Source organism: Chiloscyllium plagiosum, chromosome 12 (assembly GCF_004010195.1).
Source record: "Chiloscyllium plagiosum isolate BGI_BamShark_2017 chromosome 12, ASM401019v2, whole genome shotgun sequence".
NCBI lineage: Eukaryota > Metazoa > Chordata > Chondrichthyes > Orectolobiformes > Hemiscylliidae > Chiloscyllium > Chiloscyllium plagiosum.
Window position 1 is genome coordinate 55,797,135 of NC_057721.1, and position 20,754 is coordinate 55,817,888.

Consider the following 20,754-nt stretch of genomic DNA (forward strand, 5'->3'; position numbering starts at 1 on the left):
AAATGGTGTTCAGTCATGTTCTACCCAAATCCAATAGGAATATGGGTTGATGTAACTGATTGTAACAAGTAGTAACTAGTGAAAACCAAAAGAAAGAGTCTTTTGAGGACTAGTGAATTTAATTCTTTAAGAAAAATACTCCTTTAATAAGACACAGATTGTCAGTCAGCAGCAGAAAAGGAATTAACGACAGAGAGAAAGAGGCAGCAGACATGGAAACAGGAACAGAATAAGCTCAATACTCCAAAGACATCTTCTTCAAGAATCTCACAAGAGGCACAAAGGAGTGTGGACAAGTCAAAGAGAGAAAGTCAGCCCCACTTAGACAAAGAGATCTTAGTGAAGTGGGCTGTGTAGGGAATAAGAGAAGAATCCAGGAGTGAAATTAGAGATGCCAATGGGAAAGCTCAGGAGTTGAGTTTTTTCAAGGGCAGCTAAGGATAGGCAATAAATGCTGCCATGAATGAATGATACGAAAAGGTAGTCAAAAATGAAAAAAAAACAGTAAGGGAAAGCACAGACGTGTAATTAAGTTGAGATTTCTGAGACAGTTAACTTCAGACAAAAATTTGTGTAAAAGAAAGATGGGTAACTTTAAACTACATATAAACTGGGAAAAAAAATTAGTTTGGCAATAATAGCCCAGATGAAGAGTTCATAGAATACTTTCAAGGTAGCACCTTTTGGCACCAACTAGACATTTGGTTGTTTAGACGTAGTATTGTGTAATTAATGATCTCAGAATAAAGGCACCCCAAGGTATCATTGATCATAGTATGACTGGAATTTACATTCAGTTCGAAAAGAACAAGACTGGGTCTGAGACTGGCATTTTAAATCTAAATAAATGCATCTGCAAGGGCAAGAAAGCTGAGCTAGCTGAAGTGAACTGGCATACTAGACTAAGGAATAGATCAATGGAGACACTGAGACAGATGTTTAACAGGATACTTCAGAATAAATATATTCCTACTGTTACAAAAAAGTCTAAATGGAGGAACTACCATTTGTGGTTAGCTAAAGAAGTTAGGGAAGACATCAAACTTAAGGAGAAAGCACCAAACTGTGCAGTGATAAAGATAAGATGATTAATCAGAAAATAAGAAACAGCAGAGAATGACTAAAAGCTTAATCAGGCATTTTAGATTCAATCTTTTTAGGCCATGAAACATTGCCTGTGCACTATAATCATGAGTGGAATTGATTTGTAATGTTGCACAATATAGTCATGAGTGCTTAGGGCAAGGACTTGGACTACAGTAATTAGGTTACAGCCCAAGATTCACATAGCAAGTGCTGCTCATGAGGGTGTTTATGCTTCAGTCTATGGGTATCTGTATGATGCTGTTGAAGGGCCTCATTTCATTCAAAATTGAATCCATCCCCCCTCTTACAGATTATCCCACCCATTCTGGGTGTGGTCACACCTATTTCCATCTTCATTGTGCCACAAACAATACATGCACAATGAAAGGAAACAGCAGTTGCTCTTCAAACAGCGAGTCTCAGGCTCAGCCTCTTACCATTGGTGAACCCAATAAATCATAATCATGTATCATAAATGTATACATGATAGCCCTCTCCATCAACCCCATAGACTTTGAAATTCCCCAAGTCCTAACCCAACCTGTCTATCTAAATTTTCATCTCATCACTTTACCCTGCCCATACTCTCAGCCCCCAGCATATCAAGTAAACATGTCAGATATAATAGCTCACTGTTCCCCTATAAATGTCGGGGTGCTGCTGACTGTTTATGAGCCCCCTTCCCTCTCATTACCCCTTTCTCTTCAATGCTTTATCATTAATATATAGAGTTGCCCCCCTCTTCAAGATAGTAATCCCTCTGCATCCCATCTAATTCCCACAATATGATTCCAAGCTTCTTTCCTGCAGCACCAGTTCCTGATATCTCCAACCCCCCAATTAACTGATAGTGGATGGACACCACCTCCCCCACTCAACCCCAGGACTGAGCCTGGCCCACCGTTTGAGTGAGTTAGCCTGGAACACTGAGTGAGCAGACCTCTGACTGATATTTGTACAGCTCCCCAATTGTCTTCCCTCAACACTAGATGACTCACTTTAGCCTTTGAGAAGTGGCAGCTTGCTTGATGTCAGTGCAGTGTGTTGGACCCAGGCACAAGGTGCAGGTGTGACTTCGACATAGCATGGTGCCATACAGTAAGATGTCTACTCATTTGTCTGATGACTGTTGACAATCATGATAAGCTGTGACTCTTTGCACTCTGGCTGGGGCACGTCAAAGCACAAAAAGAAAAGACAAGAGAAGACCAATTAAGGCAGGGATGCTGGGAGTATTGAGGTAAGCACAGAGTGAATGAACACTAAGAAAGCAAGCAACAATCACTGAGATGCAATCTGTTCCAAATCATGAGCTGGGTGCTCATTCTTGCACAGAAAGGCCCTTGCAGCAGCATTGCAATGGAAGGTGTTGGTCGGCTCCAAACTTCAGCATTGAAGTGCAGGAATTTTTAATAAGTGGATCGCTGATATGCTGTGAATGTGTGATGACGCTGGTACATGACAGGTGCAGTGCGAATGGGGTGTATGCTGAGGTGTTGGTGCCTGATCTCACTAACCATGGAGCCATGGTGCCTGGTGTCCAAAACAGAGAGCCAGATGAACAAGCAGTGAAGCTAGAGTTGCCAGGTAACCACTCATATTGGAAATTCTCAGCATAAACTTTCGATCAAATGAGTGGGAAATTGGGAAATTGCATTTGTCTCTTGCATGAGGTAAGGTTAATTAATAATGAGATGTTCATGCATGCTACAATAGATGGACAAATGGTGACCATATGGTCATTGTCAATTGTTGTAAAATCTCATTTGTTTCAAACATGTCCTTTAGGGGAGGAAATCTGCCATCTTTACCTGACCTGGCCTACATACTGCTCCAGACCTATAACGCAGTTGACCCTTAATTGCCCTCTGAAAAGGTCCATCAAATCATTCAGTTTCAGTGCAGTTATGGATGGGCAGTAATTACAAGCCTTACCTGTGATGCCCATGTCCCATGCAAAAGCAAAAGCTAATGTACGCCAGTAGGACCTTTCGTACATCACTGGTTGCATGTCACTGTTCAACAGTTGTTTGGAAAACGAGACTTGATGTTCTCAAAGCCAAAAGGCTTCTCGTGAGACAACTCACAAAATTTCCTGAGTTTCTCACAGTGGTCCATATTGTTCAGGGAAGATTCTTCCCATCAAAGATTTAATTGTAAAGAAGTAGTTTGTTATAATTTTAAAGGAATTTTAAGGTTTTGGAGAGGAATGTGGACATCCTGGCCAAAATAATTCTGGGATATAAGGCTGAACCATGAAGAGACTGCCAAAACTGGCTAAGGTCTTGTTGCGAAGAGATGCTTGAAACAACAATTGTAATGTAGAAAAGGGTCAGAGGGATTAGAAATGTAGATCAAATATGTTTAGGTTCTGAGTACAGAACTAGGACATGGGTTTTACATGAAACATTTTGCGAAAACGCAAGATACTACAAACATCAGAGTTCATTGTCTAATATATCTGATAGTACCTTGTTTGACAAGCTGTGCCTCATCCTAAATTTCTGTTAGCAGCAATTGTTAAATTCTTGACTGTCATTAAAATGTTGTTCAAGTAACATAATGTATGAAATGTTGAGGATAGACTATTTGATTGAAAATGTATACTTGAATTGATGCCATATCTGCAAGCTGAAAACTGCTGTTGATAAATTAGAGGAATTGCCCTTTTTGGGATATGTATAAGTGCAACATCATGGTTTTGGGTTTGAGAATTTCTACTGTATTTGAGGAGTACTTGTTCAAGGTTTCAAATCTAGGAACAAGTGCATTGTGGCAAACAGGGCTTTAGAGTGATAATATAACAGACAATACTCAACAGGTGAGGCAGCATTTGTGAAGAGAAAAGCTGGATTCACAGAATTAGAGTAGACTCATTTGAGTTAAGGGAAAAATATTTATTCTTGACTTTACTTAAGGTGAATTGAAGTAAATTATTTGCACAGTATTACAATCAACTTAGTGATAAAATCATTAAAACAGATATCTTCAACTAACAGTCTCACTGACCAAGTTTCATATAGAGACATAGTGATCTATATCACATCTGTGCCAGTCAAAAAACAACCACCTAACTACTCGAATCCCATTTTTCCAGTATTTTCCATTGTCTCGGCACAATTGTCTGGTCCATTCTTCCTTCACTCCCAAAATCCCCCCGACAGCCTCACGGCACCTTCCATTGCAACCGCAGAAGGTGCAACACCTGTCCATTTACTTCTTCCCTCCTCAGTATCCAACGACCTAAACATATCTTCCAGGTGAAGCAGCACTTCATGCAATTTACTCTACTGCATTTGCTGCTCACAATGTGGTCTCATCGACAATGGGGAAATGAAGCGTAGACTCGATAACTGCGTTGCAGACCACCCACATTCTGTTCACAAAGAAGACTCTGAGCTTCCAGTTGCATTCCACTTCAACACACTGCCCTGTTCCCTCACCAATATCTCTGTCTTAGGCTTATTGCAGTGCTCTAGTGAAGTTCAGTGCAAGCTGGAAGAACAACGCCTCATTTTCCGCTTGGGTACCCTGTAGCCTTTCGGACTCAATATCGAGTTCAATAACTTTAGGATTTGAGCTCTCCCGTGTCCTTACCCCAATCCCCACAAACCATGCCTTGTTATCACATAATCCACTATTACACACCAAACATTGTTAGCCAAGGGGAGAAAGTGAGGACTGCAGATGCTGGAAATCAGAGTTGAGAGTTTGGTGCTGGAAAAGCACAGCTGGTCAGGCAGCATCCAACGATTCTCCTGCTCCTCAGATTCTCCACCAGATACTTCTGCTCCTCAGATACTGCTGACCTGCTGTGCTTTTCTAGCACCACACTCTCGACTTAGCCATTAACAGTCCCCATAAATAGCTATTCACTCTCCTAGCCAGATTGTTATCCACTTCTTGATTTGTCCAACTGTTCTTCTCTCTCTTTGGGCTCTATCCCCAACTATCATTTACTCCTTACCTACTCCCACCTCCCCATCATCTGCATATAAGCCAACACTTTCATAGCTACCATCAGTTCTGAGGAAGGGTCACTCGACCCGAAACATTAACCCTTATGAGAACAGCGAGTCTGGAGAAAGGTCCAATGGAAGAGATACTTTATGCTCACATAGAATTATAACTGCGAAAATAGAAAGTCTGTAAATAAAAGGTTCTTATTGAAATGATCACAAACTGCAGTTATCATTCAAAAGACAATCAGGTCGTTTACACCCCAACAAGAAATCAAAACACCAACCATTTTGAATTCTTATGTGATTTCTCATTAAGTAAGGAGAAGGACACAAGCACACTAATTGATTAAGATGTCCTTACAATTCTGTTCCCAATGGTGAATCTAGAATGGCCATGCCAAATTGTCCATAGTGTTCAGGGATGTGCAGGCTAAGTGGACTATCTGTGGGAAATGCAGGGTTACAGGCATAGGGTGGTGGGTGGGTCTGGATGAGATGCTCTTTGGAGCGTCAATGTGGGTTCGATGGACCAAATGCTTCCGCACTGTCGGGATTCTCTGATTCTATATGGAATACTAGTTTTGAATGGATTTCTTGCCTACTTCTCTTCACAAGATCCAGATCTCCCTGTTTATTCCAACCAAGCATGGTAAGTTAATTCAGCTGTCTGTGGGTGAACAGAGAACATAAATTGCATCAGTTACAAGAATAAGTTTGCTTTGAATTGATTCCAGAGTTAAAATGTTTACACATGATTTTGCAAGTATAAAGTCATTCTAAGTGATACTTATTCAACAACAGAAAAGGATGTAATTATAATCCAGATTTCAGTTTTGCTAGTTACTGAGACCACACTTCTCATTAACAACAGCAAAACAGAAATTGTTGGAAAAGCTCAGCAGATCTGGCAGCATCTGTGGAGAGAAATCAGAGTTAACATTTCAGGTGCAGTGAGTTCTGAGGAAGGGTCACTACACCAAAAATGTTAACTCTGCTTTCTCTCGATAGATGCTTCCAGACCTGCTGAGCTTCGCCAGCAATTTTTGTTCTTGTTCCTGATTTTCAGCATCCTCAACTCTTTTGGTTTTTATCCAGATTTCTCATTTGCTGTTTTCACAATGTTCTCAGAGCAAAACATTTCAAATTAAATAAATTCTCATGTAAGTATTGAATTTAAGCTGCATAAACTGTGAAGAAAATTGTTATGTAAAGGCTTTAAGAATTTGGGTCAACTTTGTTGATATCACAATGTTGCTCCACAATGGGTACAAATAGCACAGTGTGGGCGGAGTTCATGCTCATGGAGTAAACACAGAGGGATCTTGGAGTTTAGGTACACAGTTCTCTGAAAGTGGAGTCACTGGTAGATAGGGTAGTGAAGAAGGCTTTAGGCACACTAGCCTTCATCAGTCAGGGCATTGAGTACAGAAGTTGAGAAGTTATGTTGCAGTTATCACAGGACATTGGTGAGCCTACACTTGGAGTATTGTGTTCAGTTTTGGTCACCTTGTTACAGGAAAGATGTTCTTCAACTGGAAAGAGTGCAGAAGAAATTTACAAGGATGTTGCCTGGACTCAATGGTCTGAGAATAAGGAGAGGTTGGACAAGCTAGGACTTTTTCCTTTAGAGTGTAGGAGACTGAGGGGGTACCCTATAGAGGTTTATAAGATCATGAGAGGCTTGGATAGGGTGAATGCACTCAGTTTTTTTTCCCAGGATTGGGGAATCGAGGACTAGAGGGTATCAGTTTAAGGTTAAAGGGAAAAGAATTAAAGGGAACCTGAGGAACACAGAGGGTGGTCCACATATGGAATGAGCTTTCAGCAGAAGTGGTTGAGGTGGGTGCATTAACAAGATTTAAAAGGCATGGATAGGAAAGAATTAAAAGGATTTGGGCCAAGTGCAAGGAAATGGGGTTAACGTGGACGGACATTTTGGTCAGCATGTTTGTGTCAAAAGGTCTGTTTCCTTGCTGTAGGGCTCTCTGACTTTATGACATGTATATTGTACCACAAGGTTCAGTGCTGGGTCCACTGATTTTTGTCATTGTCTAAATGATTTGGGTGTGAATATAAGAGGAATGGTTAGTAAGTTTGCAGATGATACCAAAATTGGTGGCATAGCGGACAGTAAAGAAGTGGACAGAAAGTATTAGATGGGGCAATGGGCTGAGGAGAGGCAAGTAGAGTTTAATTTAGATAAATGTGAGGTGTTGCATTTTGGTAAGGTAAACCAGGGCAGGACTTGTACAGTTAATGACAGTGCCCTGGGGAGTGTTGCTGGGCAAAGAGACCTAGGGGTGCAGATGCATAGTTCCTTGAAAGTGGAGTCACAGGTAAACAGGGTGGTGAAGAAGGCATTTGGCAGGCTTGCTTTTATTGGTCAGAACATTGCGTATAGGAAATGGGGTGTCATGTTGCAGTTGTTCAGGACATTGATGAGACGACCCTTCTGTAGGACAGATGAATAAGCTGGGGCTCTTTTCCCTGCAGCATCGGAGGCTGAGGGGTGACCCTATAGAGGTTTATAGAATCTTGAGGAGCATGGATAAGGTGAGTTAATAAGGTCTTTTCCCTGGGGTGGTGGAGTCCAAAACAAGAAGGAATAGGTTTAAGGGAAAAGATTTAAAAAAGACTTCAGGGGATAACTTTTTCTTGCAGAGGGTGGTACGTGTATGGAATGAGCTGCCAGAGGAAGTGGTGGAGGCTGGTACAATTACAACATTTAAGAGGCATCTGGATGGGTATATGAATAGGAAGGGTTTAGAGGGATATAGGCCAAATGCTGGCAAATGGGGCTAGATTTATTTAGGGTATCTGGTCGGAATGGACAAATTGGACAGAAATATCTGTTTCTGTGCTGTACATCTCTATGTCTATGACTCTATGAATCTAAAAAGGAACATCTAGTTGAACTAATATTAGGTGGCAAAGTTTATGAAGTCGTCTTTCAATAACATAGTCTTAATATGAAATAAAAAGCGTTATAAGGAAGTTCATGCCTGAATGCACTTTTTGACCTTGCCTTCTCCATGAACAATATGCATTGAACACAAATTCATCAAAATGGACATATACCAATGATAAAAGACAAATGACCAGACTTTTACAAATGATTTTACTAAAGGAATCCAAAAGCAGTTCGAAAACCAGAGAGTCTGATTTCAATTAATGACATTTTTATTCTTTAACAGAATATATATCAATGATATCAGTGGTTAGCACTGCTGCCTCACAGTGCCAGGGACCCGGGTTCAATTCCAGCCTCAGTCGATTGTGTGGAGTTTGCACATTCTCCCTGGTGTCTGCTTGGGTTTCGTCTGGGTACTCTGATTACCTCCCACACTCCAAAGATGTGCAAGTTAGGTGAAATGGCCATGCCCATACTGTTCAGGGATGTGTAGGTTAGGTCAGAAGTAAATGTAAAGTAGTAGGATAGGGGAATGGGTTTGGATGGAATACTCTTCAGAGAGTTGGTGTGGACTTGTTAGGCTGAAGGGCCTGTTTCCACATTGTAGGGATTCTTTGATTCTGTGGTATCGACTGTGATTCAGTGTGGGTGATGTGAATCTCACCCAAGTCTTTTCTGTGGGGGAGACCTGACTGAACTAAGTGCCTGTCAGGCACTTAACCAGCCAGCAATGGGCCTTCCCTGGAATTTAGGACCCTGTTGCTGGAAATCCCACATCCTGAGAGCTTCCAGCCACACAAAAAACAGGGAGTGGTGGTTTCTTCCAGGAATGCTGTAAGAACTTGACCAGAGTTTGCCACTGGATCCCTGATTGCAGGTTTATCAATCATAATGGGGAGGAAATTTTGGGACAATGAGGTTGGGAGTGGGTCAGGCATAGAGGACAGAGAGTAGCTTTCAGCAGCATTGCCCCTTGCTGATTTTGGGTCTCGTCATCAGGCATTGAGAGCCTAAGGACAAATGAATCCCACTATGAGGTGACATGAGCAGCCTTCAGGAGTAGGAGGGGAGCTGTGTAAGCAGATGGGTTGTTTGGATCAATTCCTCTGGTGGGCAGCTTGACTGCGGGAGGTTATCCACCGGACTGACATGAGAACTCCCACATAATTTATTGGGCCCAACTTCCAGGTTTGTTTTTGTCACAGGTTGGATTAAGTTCTGCCCAAGGTATCATCGAATAATACAGCAGAGAAGCACACTAAATGACCCATACAATCTCTGCTATTTCAATGCACTTTGTATACATGTTTTATCTCCCATTATACTGCATGGCCTTCCACTTTATGAACAAAACCTAATATTTGGTATTATGTTAACTGTCTTTACAAGTCCATATAAATAGTATGTCTTCATATGGATTCTTGAAATATTGTTTTTTGCAATAACCTACATTACATTAAATAAAGGTTTGTCTTATAGGTTGGAAGTCTTATGTTTTCCAAAAAGAAGTGTGAAAAGTTAATGATTAATGGTTATTTCTTTCATAAGTGGCCTCCTATGTCAAATTTGCTATTGGAGTGTTAAAAGCAAATCTGAAATATAATCTGGCAAAGTCACCAGTATTTTTATAGTTCTGTTTTGGAAGCAAGCAAAATATTTATGCCAAAGACGAAAGATGTCAGTGCTGGAAAATACACCAGATTTGAATCCAGTATTAATATTTCAGCAATGCTTGGATTCAGTGCATGGAAATGGAACCTCACAAATGTACCAGAACGCTTCTCTCACAGGGCCACATTCCTGTTGCACCATTCTGGCATTTTCATTTTCCACATCAGCAATTATTGTGACAACATTGAATCAGGTTCTCATCTTAATGGCAACTAATGAAAAGCTATAGGAAGATTTGTCCTGCAGATTTGCACCTATTAGAAACCAGGCATAACCAATGCAGACTTTCAGAGCTGCCAGGTCGTCAGCTTGTGCTGAATTCAGAACTTAGATCTCTAAAGTGAATACAGTATTTTAACCTACAACAATATCTTTCCTTTTCTCACTTCTACATACCAACTTAAATTACATTCTTGATATTTCTGGATCAGTCTGTTCACAGATCTTATTACACACCTTTGGAGCAGGTGAGACTTGAACCCAGGCCTCAGAAGCAGGGACAGGGACATTAACACTCCATCACAAAAGTCCTTAATACACTACATTGCGTTAATTGAAGGTTGCAACAGCCCAGAGGGTCATTTGATGCTCCTTCATTAGAGACATCTGGTAGTAAGTCACCAAACCAGTTGAGGAGTGTGGTTGAGAAGGCAAGGCCTTCATGGTGACATCAACCAGAATGGAAATTGAACCTGCTCAACTGGGGTCACTCATTGTTAACTAATTATCCAGCCAACTGAGCTAACCAACCCCAAGTCTAAGTCATTTTCTCGCTATTTTCCAATCAACCTATTGATAGATATTATTACACACTTGTGGAGGGCATGGGACTTGAACCTGGGCCTCCTAATTCAGTGGTAGAGACACTACCACTGCATGACAGGAACCTACCTAAAAGTCAACATCACTAAAACAGATTATTTGGTACTTATCACCTTGCTATTTGTCTGCGCTCCCTTTGTGGTAAATTGGCCAACATAGTTCCTACATAACAGTCACACACTTTATAAGTATTTCATTGGTTGTAAAGTACTTTACATCTTGAGGTTTTGAAAAATGATGTGTAAATGCAAGTCTATTCTTTTCATATGTTTTCTCTTGTCCTGTCTCACCTTTTAAGACTTTTCTTCAAAATCTACCTCCTTTGATATCCCTTCTAACTTTTATTCTTTCACTCTGTGTCAATTGTTCCTCAATTGCTCTCTAGTGAAGCAACTTGGGATGATTTCCTATGTTAAGGATACGATATATTGCAAGTTGTTTTTGTTTTTGGAAAATTGCACATTTCAACTTGGCTTGCTGTATGTCCTAGACCCAACTACCCATCACCTTCCCTCCATCATAATTTCAGAATGGGAATGTTTGCCAATGGTTGCACAATATTCAGCACCATTTGCAACTCTTTGGATACTGAAGCAGTCGATATTCAAATGGAACAAGTCTTGGACAGTCTCCCGGCTTTGACTGACAATGGAAAGCAATATTTGCACCCTACAAATGCCAGGCACTGAACTGTCTCCAATAAGAGGCAATCTAATCATCACCCCTTGACATTCAATGGTGTTGTCATCACTGAATTCCCCACTACCAGCATTCTGAGAGCTTACCTTTGATCAGAAACTGAACTAGACTTGTCATATAAATACAGCAGCTACAAAAGCAGATCAGAGGCTAGGAATACTGCAGCATGTAACTCACCTCCTGACTCCCTAGCACGTGTAAACCATCCACAAAACACAAGTCAGGAGTGTGATGGAAAACACCTCACTTACCTGGATGGGTGCAACTCCATCAACACTGAAGAAGCTTGACACCATACTGGACAAAGCAGCCCACTTGCCTGGCACCACATCCTTAAGCATCCACTCTCTCCACCACCGATGGTCAGTAGCAGCAATGTGTACTATCTCCAAGATGCAATGCAGAAATGCATCAAAGGTCTGAAACTCAGCAGCTTCCAAAGCCATGACCACTTACGGATAGAAGGACAAGGGCAGCAAATGCCACCTTCTGCAAACTCCCCTCCAAGGCACACACCAACCTGACTTGAAAATGCATCAACATTCCTTCACTATCGCTGCCTCAAAATCCTGGAATTCCATCCATAAAGGCACTTAGAGCACAAGGACCACAGCGGTTCAAGAAGGTAGCTCACCAGTCTCTCAAGGGTAACTAAGGATTAGAAATAAATACAGCCAGCCAGCGACACCCACATCCTGCAAATGAATTAAAGCAAAACCTTTTTGGGCAGAAAAACATTTGCACTTATCTAACTTTTCAATTTACTTTCGGTAATGGTCTCCATGTTATTTTATATTATTAAATAAAATGCTGGTACTAACAATATTTTTTTAAAGCATGTTTTTATTGAAGAAATTTTTTTTTTAAATATTACAATAAATACAAAACAATACAATTCAAAATAATACAAAGAAAGAACACAAAAAAAGTTAAAAAAAACCCAGCCGCCCTCCTGTACAAATGTATAAATATATATCGAAAAATATATAATAAAATAAAAACCCCAACTAACTATTTAACTAAATAAATAATAACCAACAACAAACTAATAGATAGTAATAACTCAGCTCAGCTGAACAAGGCACTCAAACGTTTTCAGTTCCACCTCCCTGAATACTGAACTCGTAAAACACAATCATTACGGTTATATAAAAGCCCTTATTAGTGTGGCAGATAAAAACATTTAAAAGTTCAACAGCTTCCAAAAGGTTTGCTTGTAATTCATATTGTTTATTACAAAAATTTATTTTGAGACAACCATGATGCTTAAATGTGGGGAAAAATGTTTGAAAACTTCAGGAATTAAACAAAACTTTGTTAAGATCAGGAGCAAAGCACAATAATAAACTCTGCTTGATTTTTCCCTCGGTTTGCTGTTTGAAAGTCTTATCATATGTTTACAATTAACTTTTCATTTGTTACAAATGTGCATGTTAGGCTACAATTTCTGCTCATAAAGCTAAATGATGCAGAATCAAAAATGTTATTGAATCAGTAAGGGATGATTACAAACATAATAAAAAGAGGCATTTAATTCCATCCATCTCAGTTAATAAATCTTTGAAAAAGCCTGTGTAATTTTTTCCCAATTTAGGCATTTCCCACTTTATCAATTTCTCTATAATGCTAAAGATCCGACTAAAGAATAGAATTCTTTATGTTCAGGGTGTCCTTGAGTGACTCAGACCTAATTAAAGGACTAGGTACTTCAAGTTGCAAGCATGAAGCAAAATTGATTTATTTTTGCCACTACCCTTTCTATACAGACTTCAAAACACTCTGAAACTCTCCTTGAAATGTGACAGCATTGACATTAATGACTGAAAGGAACTTGCTACAGTTTAAAGAGAGTTTAAGGGTTACTGCGGATTATATCTGCAATAAATGCTGTTGGTTGCGAAACTTATCAGATCGAATGGATTGGTTGGAGAGACAGTTAGAAGCAATGAGGAATTTGCAACAGCAACAATATGTGATGGATGGCAGTTATAGGAAGGGGGGAAAGTCTCAGATACAGTCACATAGATGGGCTATACCCATTTCAAACAAATATGCTGTTCTGGAAAATGTAGGGGTAATGGATTCTCAGGGGAACGTAGCATGAACAGCCAAGTTTCTGGTATTGCGACTGGCTCTAATGCAATGAGGGGTATGTCGGGTTCCAAGAAACCAATTGTGTTAGGGGACTCTCTAGTCCGAGGTATAGACAAACGTTTCTGTGCCCAGCAGCGAAAAATCAGAATGGTGTGTTGCTTCCCTGGTGCCAGGATCAAGGATGTCTCAGAGAGGGTGCAGAAGGGTTTGCAGGGATATGGGCCGGGTGCTGGCAGGTGGGACTAGATTGGGTTGGGCTGTCTGGTCGGCATGTACAGGTTGGACCGAAGGGTCTGTTTCCATGCTCTACATCTCTATGACTCTATGACTCTAACTGATCAGAATGGTGTCAACTCGCCCAAAAGTGCATCATGCTTTGAGTCACATCTTAATGATGTTTAGAGATAAGGATAGGGAAGGAAGGAAATTCTACATTCTTGGCTTCACCCCATTTTACCAAAGATATGTCAAAAATAGGCTTGTTCAGACAGATGAAGGGCCATGACATAAACTCATGACTCCAAGGAGGTGCGTTTTTGAGTTGAGGTATAACTACTGTTGTCACTGATGTAGTACAGGATGCATCATTTCTAAAAAGTGCTCCAACAAATGTATGGGGTAGAAACTTTCAGAATTTGGTTCTCAGCTCCTTTGTTTGAAGCTGCAGCTTTCTGATCAAGTAATAACGGCATCACGTAGCAGTCAGTACCAGAGCTCGTGAGGGTGTTATAGTAGGATATCTGCACCACATTCAAAAAATATTGTTTCAGCAAAGAAATAATGTTTATGCATTCACAATTTTCTCTTCTGTGAATTCCCTCAATTCTGGCGTGTTTAATTACTTTACTTTTCTTGAAAAGAATATCCATTTTGATTTGAAAGCCAATGCAGATGGTGTTGGAACAGTTATCATTGTCAGAAAAAAAGCTATTTGGCAACTCACCTTATATTTGTACATTGTATTGATATAGATGAGGTGGAAACATATGTTATTTGTTTGTGCACTTCCATTTTACTGATTAAGACTGGTTCACTCAAAAGTATATTCCCACTTATTGTAATCATTAGGGAATTGCACAATCATTAACTATTCATTACCAGCAATAATATGCTCATTTCTGACATTAGCAAAGTCACTGATGTAAATCAGAGAGAGACCTTTAAAGTTCATAATTGCATTACACTTCAACAATCTGAGATCATAATGATAATACTTGGTGCATTACTTGTGTTTTTATGAAGTCTGTAAGTACTTCATTATATTAGGCCAAGGATTATATACAACTAAATGACCCTTAACTTGTAGATTTGAAACATTCCAGTCTCTAGTGCTACTGGGATGCTTGTGAATAATTACCCTGGTATTTCAATACTGGGCTAGCTGAAATGAAGAAGGTGTTTGATTGGCTGATTGCCAGCCAATGACTGCATGACTTCACAATGGACATTGTTGGTGCACAAGAAAATTCACAGTAAAATAATGAATATCAGTGTGACACAGTTCATTTTAAAGACTGACAATAACTTGAGTCAATTAGGAAAGCTTTGGAAAATGAGATTTGTTGTACAGGTTGATTGCACATACCTTCGCACTGACATCAGCAGCAAAATATGTCCCTTATGAGAACTGCAGTTGTTAAATTAAATAAATATTCCAGAGATGACAAAGTTTCAAAATGGTATAACTCTTTAGCAACTGTTTTCTTAATACATGTTTATGTGAATGACATTCATCATTTTCTGAAGCATTGTAAAACTATTGGGACATATACTAGTATGGAGTTATATGAAAGAAACGTAACTTTCCAAAACACTCCTAATTTCACAATTGTTGGGCTGTAAGTTAAAAAAAGTAAATCTTTTGATTTCAGAATTAAGCATGCAGACATTGAAAGAGAAGCCATACTGGTACATGAGGGTGAAAATACAAAGATATGCTGACAGTTTTAGATAAGCTGGAATGAGGTAATTGGAGATGATAAATACTAGCATAACTTGTGCAATGCTTAATAGAAATCTTAGATAAAAGGTTACTCCAGTTAAGCTATGAAGAGACAGCAGTAAATGTTCCTGGAACAGTCCTGCACATGGCAAATGTCAAATAATGTGCTTTTCTGTGATTCTTCAAATGATCCATGGCATTAGTATCCCAGGTTTCCTAACTAATCAATGTGGATAGGTGTGAATATTGACCTGAACCTGACTGTTGAAACCTCAGTTTTTAAAGCAATCCTGGCAAAGGACAAATTCTGCAACTGGTAAGTGAACAATAGCAAAGCATAGAGTTTTTACAGTGCGGAAAGAGGCCCGTCAGCCCATCATGTCTGTGCCAGTCATCAAACATCTATCAATTCTAATCCATTTTTCAGCCCATAGCTTTGTATGCTATGGTATTTCAAGTACTCATCTAAATAGTTCTTAAATGTACTGGCAGTTAAACAAGAAGGGGAGTCGGGACAACCCTGGTAATTATAGGCCAGTGAGTCTTACTTCGGTTGTGGGTAAGGTGTTGGAAAAGGTTATAAAAGATAGGAATTATAATCATCTGGGAAGGAATAATTTTATTAAGGATAGTCAACATGGTTTTGTGAAGGGTAGGATGTGCCTCACTAGCCTTATTGAGTTTTTCGAGAAGGTGACAAAACAGGTGGGTGAAGGTAAAGATGTGTACATAGACTTTAGTAAGCCATTTGATAAGGTTCCACATGGTAAGCTATTGCACAAAGTACGGAACTTCGAGATTGAAGGTGATTTAGCAGTTTGGATCAGAAACTGGCTAGCTGAAAGAAGACAAAATCTTTCCAATAGTTTCCACCACCACTGATGCTAAACTCATTGGCTTATAGTTCTTGAATAATGGTACCGTTAGCTGTCTTCCAGTCCTTTGGCATCACTCCTGAGGCCAGAGAAGATTGAAAACTAATGTCAAAGTCCCTGCAATCTCCTCCCTTACCTCCCACAGAAGACTAGGATACATCTCATCTGGCCCTGGCGATTTATTTAGCTTAGGTTCACTAAAACCGCTAATAGTTCTTCCCTTTCAATGCTAATATGATGGTATGTTACAGACCCTTGCTCTGATTTCTATATCTGCATTATCCTTCTCAATAGTGAAATGCAAAGTGCTCATTTGTAAAGTCTTCTATGCCTTCTGGCACAACACACAGATTGCCACTTTGGTCCCTAATGGCCTCTACTTTTTCCCAGGTCTTCTTCCTGCCTCTAATATACTTATAAAACACTTTGGATTTTTCTTTGTATTAGCTGCCAGATTTTTATTTCATGCCTTCTCTTTGCTCTCTGCTAGGTCATTTCCTATATTTAGCCTTGGTATCGACTTAAACTTCCCTTTTCTCCTTATCCAATTCTGTACATGGTTCAATATCCAGGGCTCCCTCTAGATTTTTGGTTCCACTCTTCATGTTTACAGAAAAATTTTGGCCTTGAACTTTCTACAGCTGTGATGTAGGTTTTCCAACAAGTCACTGCTCCCAGTCCACTTTGACCTGATCCTATCTTATATTAAAATCACCTTCCCCCAGTTCAGAACCCATATTTCTGGTCCGATTTTGACCTTTTCCACAGCTAACTTAAATCTTACAGATTTACGGTCATTTTCATCTGTTATGATTCCGGCTGATGTTATCAGCAGACAAGATCACAGACTGAAACCTGATGTGGTAGATCATAGTTTAGCTTGGTTTTAGCAACAAAGTCTCTCACTGAAACATAGCACACAATACTTTGGGTTTTGCTTTAATAATAAATCAGACATTTATTAACAGAAGAAACTAAGAGAAAGTAGAATAAAACAAAGTATTTTTTTATCCAAATTCAAAGATTTTTAGACACAGTAAAGGTACAGTCACTTTAATCCCAACACATCAATTAAGATGGAAACAATATTTTTGAATGGTACCCAAAATACACTCCTTGTAAAGTATTCCAAAACACACCTCGTACAGTACACAAAACACCAACTTATAGAGTATTCACATCAGAGGTCCTGTCTCTAAAACCTCAATAAGTTTAAGTCATTTCTATTTTTAACTTGCGGGTGTAACAACAGATAACTTCTTTCTAGAGTGATTAGACTCCTGAATTAAAAATACTCAGCTTTAAGTAACCTCATCAAGGTTTTAGCTCAACATTTCTGTTCTAGAGATAACACCTAACATTTTATTCCAAGGTAATTTAATTTCTCTTTATCGTCCCCTTTTCATAAGCACTGGTCTATACAGCTATCTTCACTCAAGAACTTCACAAGACTGCTCAAAACTCAAAGTAAAACTAAAGAAAAAACTCACGCTCTCCTTGTGATTAAAAATGTTCCAGAAATCTCTAGCAAACCTTGATGCTTCATTATTTACCTTGCCAGGTTGCAAATTAATGTAAAGGAAACAAAAATGAATTAATGTGACTCAAAAAAATCCATTCATTCTGAAGCTAGGCCTCCAAACTTGTTTTTAAAGAAATCGCCATAGCTACAGAAATATTTACAAATTAATACTGACATCAGACACATAGAAAATCCACATGTTGCTAACTCAAAACCAAAATCCCACGCTTACGATAAATGGTATTAAAGATATATCACAGAGTTTATATCTCCCACCAAAATGCTCCACACTGACACTTCTGGTACTTGGCTGGCTTTGTTTCCTAACATTTGTTTATTTGTTTAATGGTTTATTTAATTGGTCAAAAGGATAGAAAGAGACATTTATTGACACTGGTATTGGAATGAGAGGTTCTGAACTATATGTTTGTAATGTGAATACATCAAAAGTTGAGTCACGTTTGACTTCTGGTCTCCTCTATCGCCAACTGTGTGTAAGAAGTTTTACAAACGGCTTTGTGCAAGTTCTTTTTAACTTTAAGGACTGCCAGTGAGAAAAATAGAACGGTGTGTACACTCCTTAGGCTGAGCCATGACTTTAATGTCTTTGGTACTGATGTGGGAAGATAAGTGGAAACGTATCTGTTTTTTTTCATGAGAATGAGTTTTGCTTTAGATATAAATCCTGTTGTTAATCATATTTCTCTTGGGCAGCAGCAGATTTAAATCTTGTGCAGTACCTAACCTTATAGTAACCACTGTACAGCTCTTTGTCCATAAATGACAAGTTCTGGTGGAAGGGGTTGATCATAGACTTTTTGAGGGTTAGATTGGTTCATATTTCTAACTGGCTTCCGAAGGCCTCAAATTGCAGCAGCAAACATCTGCATGTTCCTGACCAGAGGTTCACCAAGGATAAACAAGAGGGATCCTTCCCAGGTTTTTTGCAAAATTAAATAAGGAGACTGATGCTTGCTCGAGATCCTTTTCTGAAATTTAAATTGCCTGAGGTCTCCCACACTGAACCCCAATATCTCTTTGACCCCATTTTCTGACCTGATCACTTACGGGCGGCACAGTGGCTCAGTGGTTAGCAGTGCAGCCTCACAGCACCAGGGACCTGGGTTCGATTCCAGCTTCAGGCGACTGTCTGTATAGAGTTTGTAGGGAGTTTGTACATTCTCCCTGTGTCTGCATGGGTTTCATCTGGGTGCTCCGGTTTCCTCCCACATTCAAAGATGTGCAGGTTAGGAGAATTGGCCATGCTAAATTGCCCGTAGTGCTAGGTGCATTAGTCAGAGGGAAATGGGTCTGGGTGGGTTACTCTGCGGAGGGTTGGTGTGGACCTGTTGGGCCAAAGGGCCTGTTTCCACACTGTAGGGAATCTAATCTAAAAATCTGTGCAAATTCTTATTACAATGCCACCTTCAGTATAGGAAGTCCGAGGCTCAATATCCCGGGCTGCTTGGACCTAACCATTTCTTTGTGCAGGGTACTAATCCTACACAAGTCCCTCCTGAGTCCAACCCATGGCTGTGTTCACTTCCAGCTCCAAGGTCTCAATGGCCAGATCAAAGACAATGGTCAGAAAGATGAGGGCTGCTTCCTTGCCAAGTTTTACAGGACAAGAACAATGACTTCTGACTGGTATTTTGATACCTTTAAGGTAGTAGATGTTCTTGCTGACACACATTTGTTCTCCTGGCTCAGTAGGTTAGTTTTGTATGTTTTCAGGTTTTAACAAATTTTATTTTGTTTTCTTGTTATTTATCCCCAGTTAAAAGACAAAGCTTAAAAGTGCGGATTACTGCTAAGGATGACAGTATTATAATAAAGTACCTTAGCTCCAACCCAGCCATCAGACTTCAAGGCTACATTCTTGGATACGGTGGTCGACAATCCAAGCAGAACATCACATTGCCTGACAATGGAGATCCATTTGAGGTTGATGTTGGTAAGAACTCAAAGCCATTTGTTTCCACTTAAAGCATGAAAATTAAAACCATACGTGTAGCAGCACAATGACATTTCACAAAAGAAATGTGTGCTCATCACCTCTCCCATTATACCATCAAATTCCCCTTCCTTTTGACATCATTTGGACAATATGTTAAAACTTTACTTGGAATTGTCATTTGATTGATGAGGACAGAATTACTTATGGGAAACTCATGATAAATCTGAGGAATGATTTCCATTTCCTTTGTTTTATATGAATCTGCATAAAACAGTGTTGGGTTTGGAACTTCGATTGTGATTCTTTGCTCACAATAATCAAATTATCCACTGTTAAAGAAATCTCCCTTGGTGTCTGATGCCAGTTTTTCTACTTTCTGAAATGTTTTCCATTATTAGATTCAAGAAAACACTGCCATGACATAATCGCTAAATTAACAAAAAGAGAAATATGTAAAAGGAAAAACAATAGATTAAGGCAGGATGAAAGGAAAAGTGAAAAAAAAATCATTTTATGTATTAGATATTTAATGCCTCCAACAGTAAAAACCTGAAGGAATGAGTCTTCATGATAGTAATAGTTAAATTTCAGTACCAGAATGATTTATTGTTGGTAATTAATATTTAGCACATGGCTAAAAAAAGATTTATGGCTAATTCAGATTTAAATAAATAAATGCAGACCTCAACTGGCTCTAGGACTGTCTCCATAAGTGTTTTAGTTGGGTCCTAAATTTAGGTGGCAAGTTTAGTTCATATCATCTGTGCAAACACAGCAAGTACATGCTATATTTTTACTGGTGAGCCAGATAGCGAGATGCAATTTTTGCAAGGTTAATGGCAGAGCATGTAACTCAGCCAAAATTTTCAGATTTCTACATCCACCCTCTTCTGAAGTTGCTGTAACATTTGCGCATAAGTAATGGTGATAACTATTAGCCCAGCTGCTTTCTTTTTGACAACAGATTCTGGCCAATGTTTCTCTAAACCAGATGTGCAGCAAAGTGCTCTTAGCTTTGTTTTACAAATACCATTGAATCAAGAATTCAACAGACATGATGAAGTACTGGATTATTAGTTTACAAATTTTACACATATTCATTTAATCTTCATTTGGCAGGTGGCTATTTTTAAATGAAATACTTACCATTAAAATGCTTAAACAATGAACTGCAGCTCAAAGAATAAGCATTTTCTGATTGTATACGTCAGCT

The 20,754-nt window shown here is 39.4% G+C and overlaps 1 protein-coding gene across 1 annotated transcript in view; it reads left to right on the forward strand.

The window, feature by feature from the left end:
• LOC122555285 (mucin-3A-like) overlaps nt 1-20,754 on the forward strand; it is a 462,531-nt gene that overhangs the window by 142,626 nt on the left and 299,151 nt on the right. The window contains exon 4 of the mRNA XM_043701128.1: nt 19,362-19,538. Coding sequence (XP_043557063.1) covers nt 19,362-19,538 — 177 coding nt within the window. The remainder of the gene's footprint in view (nt 1-19,361; nt 19,539-20,754) is intronic.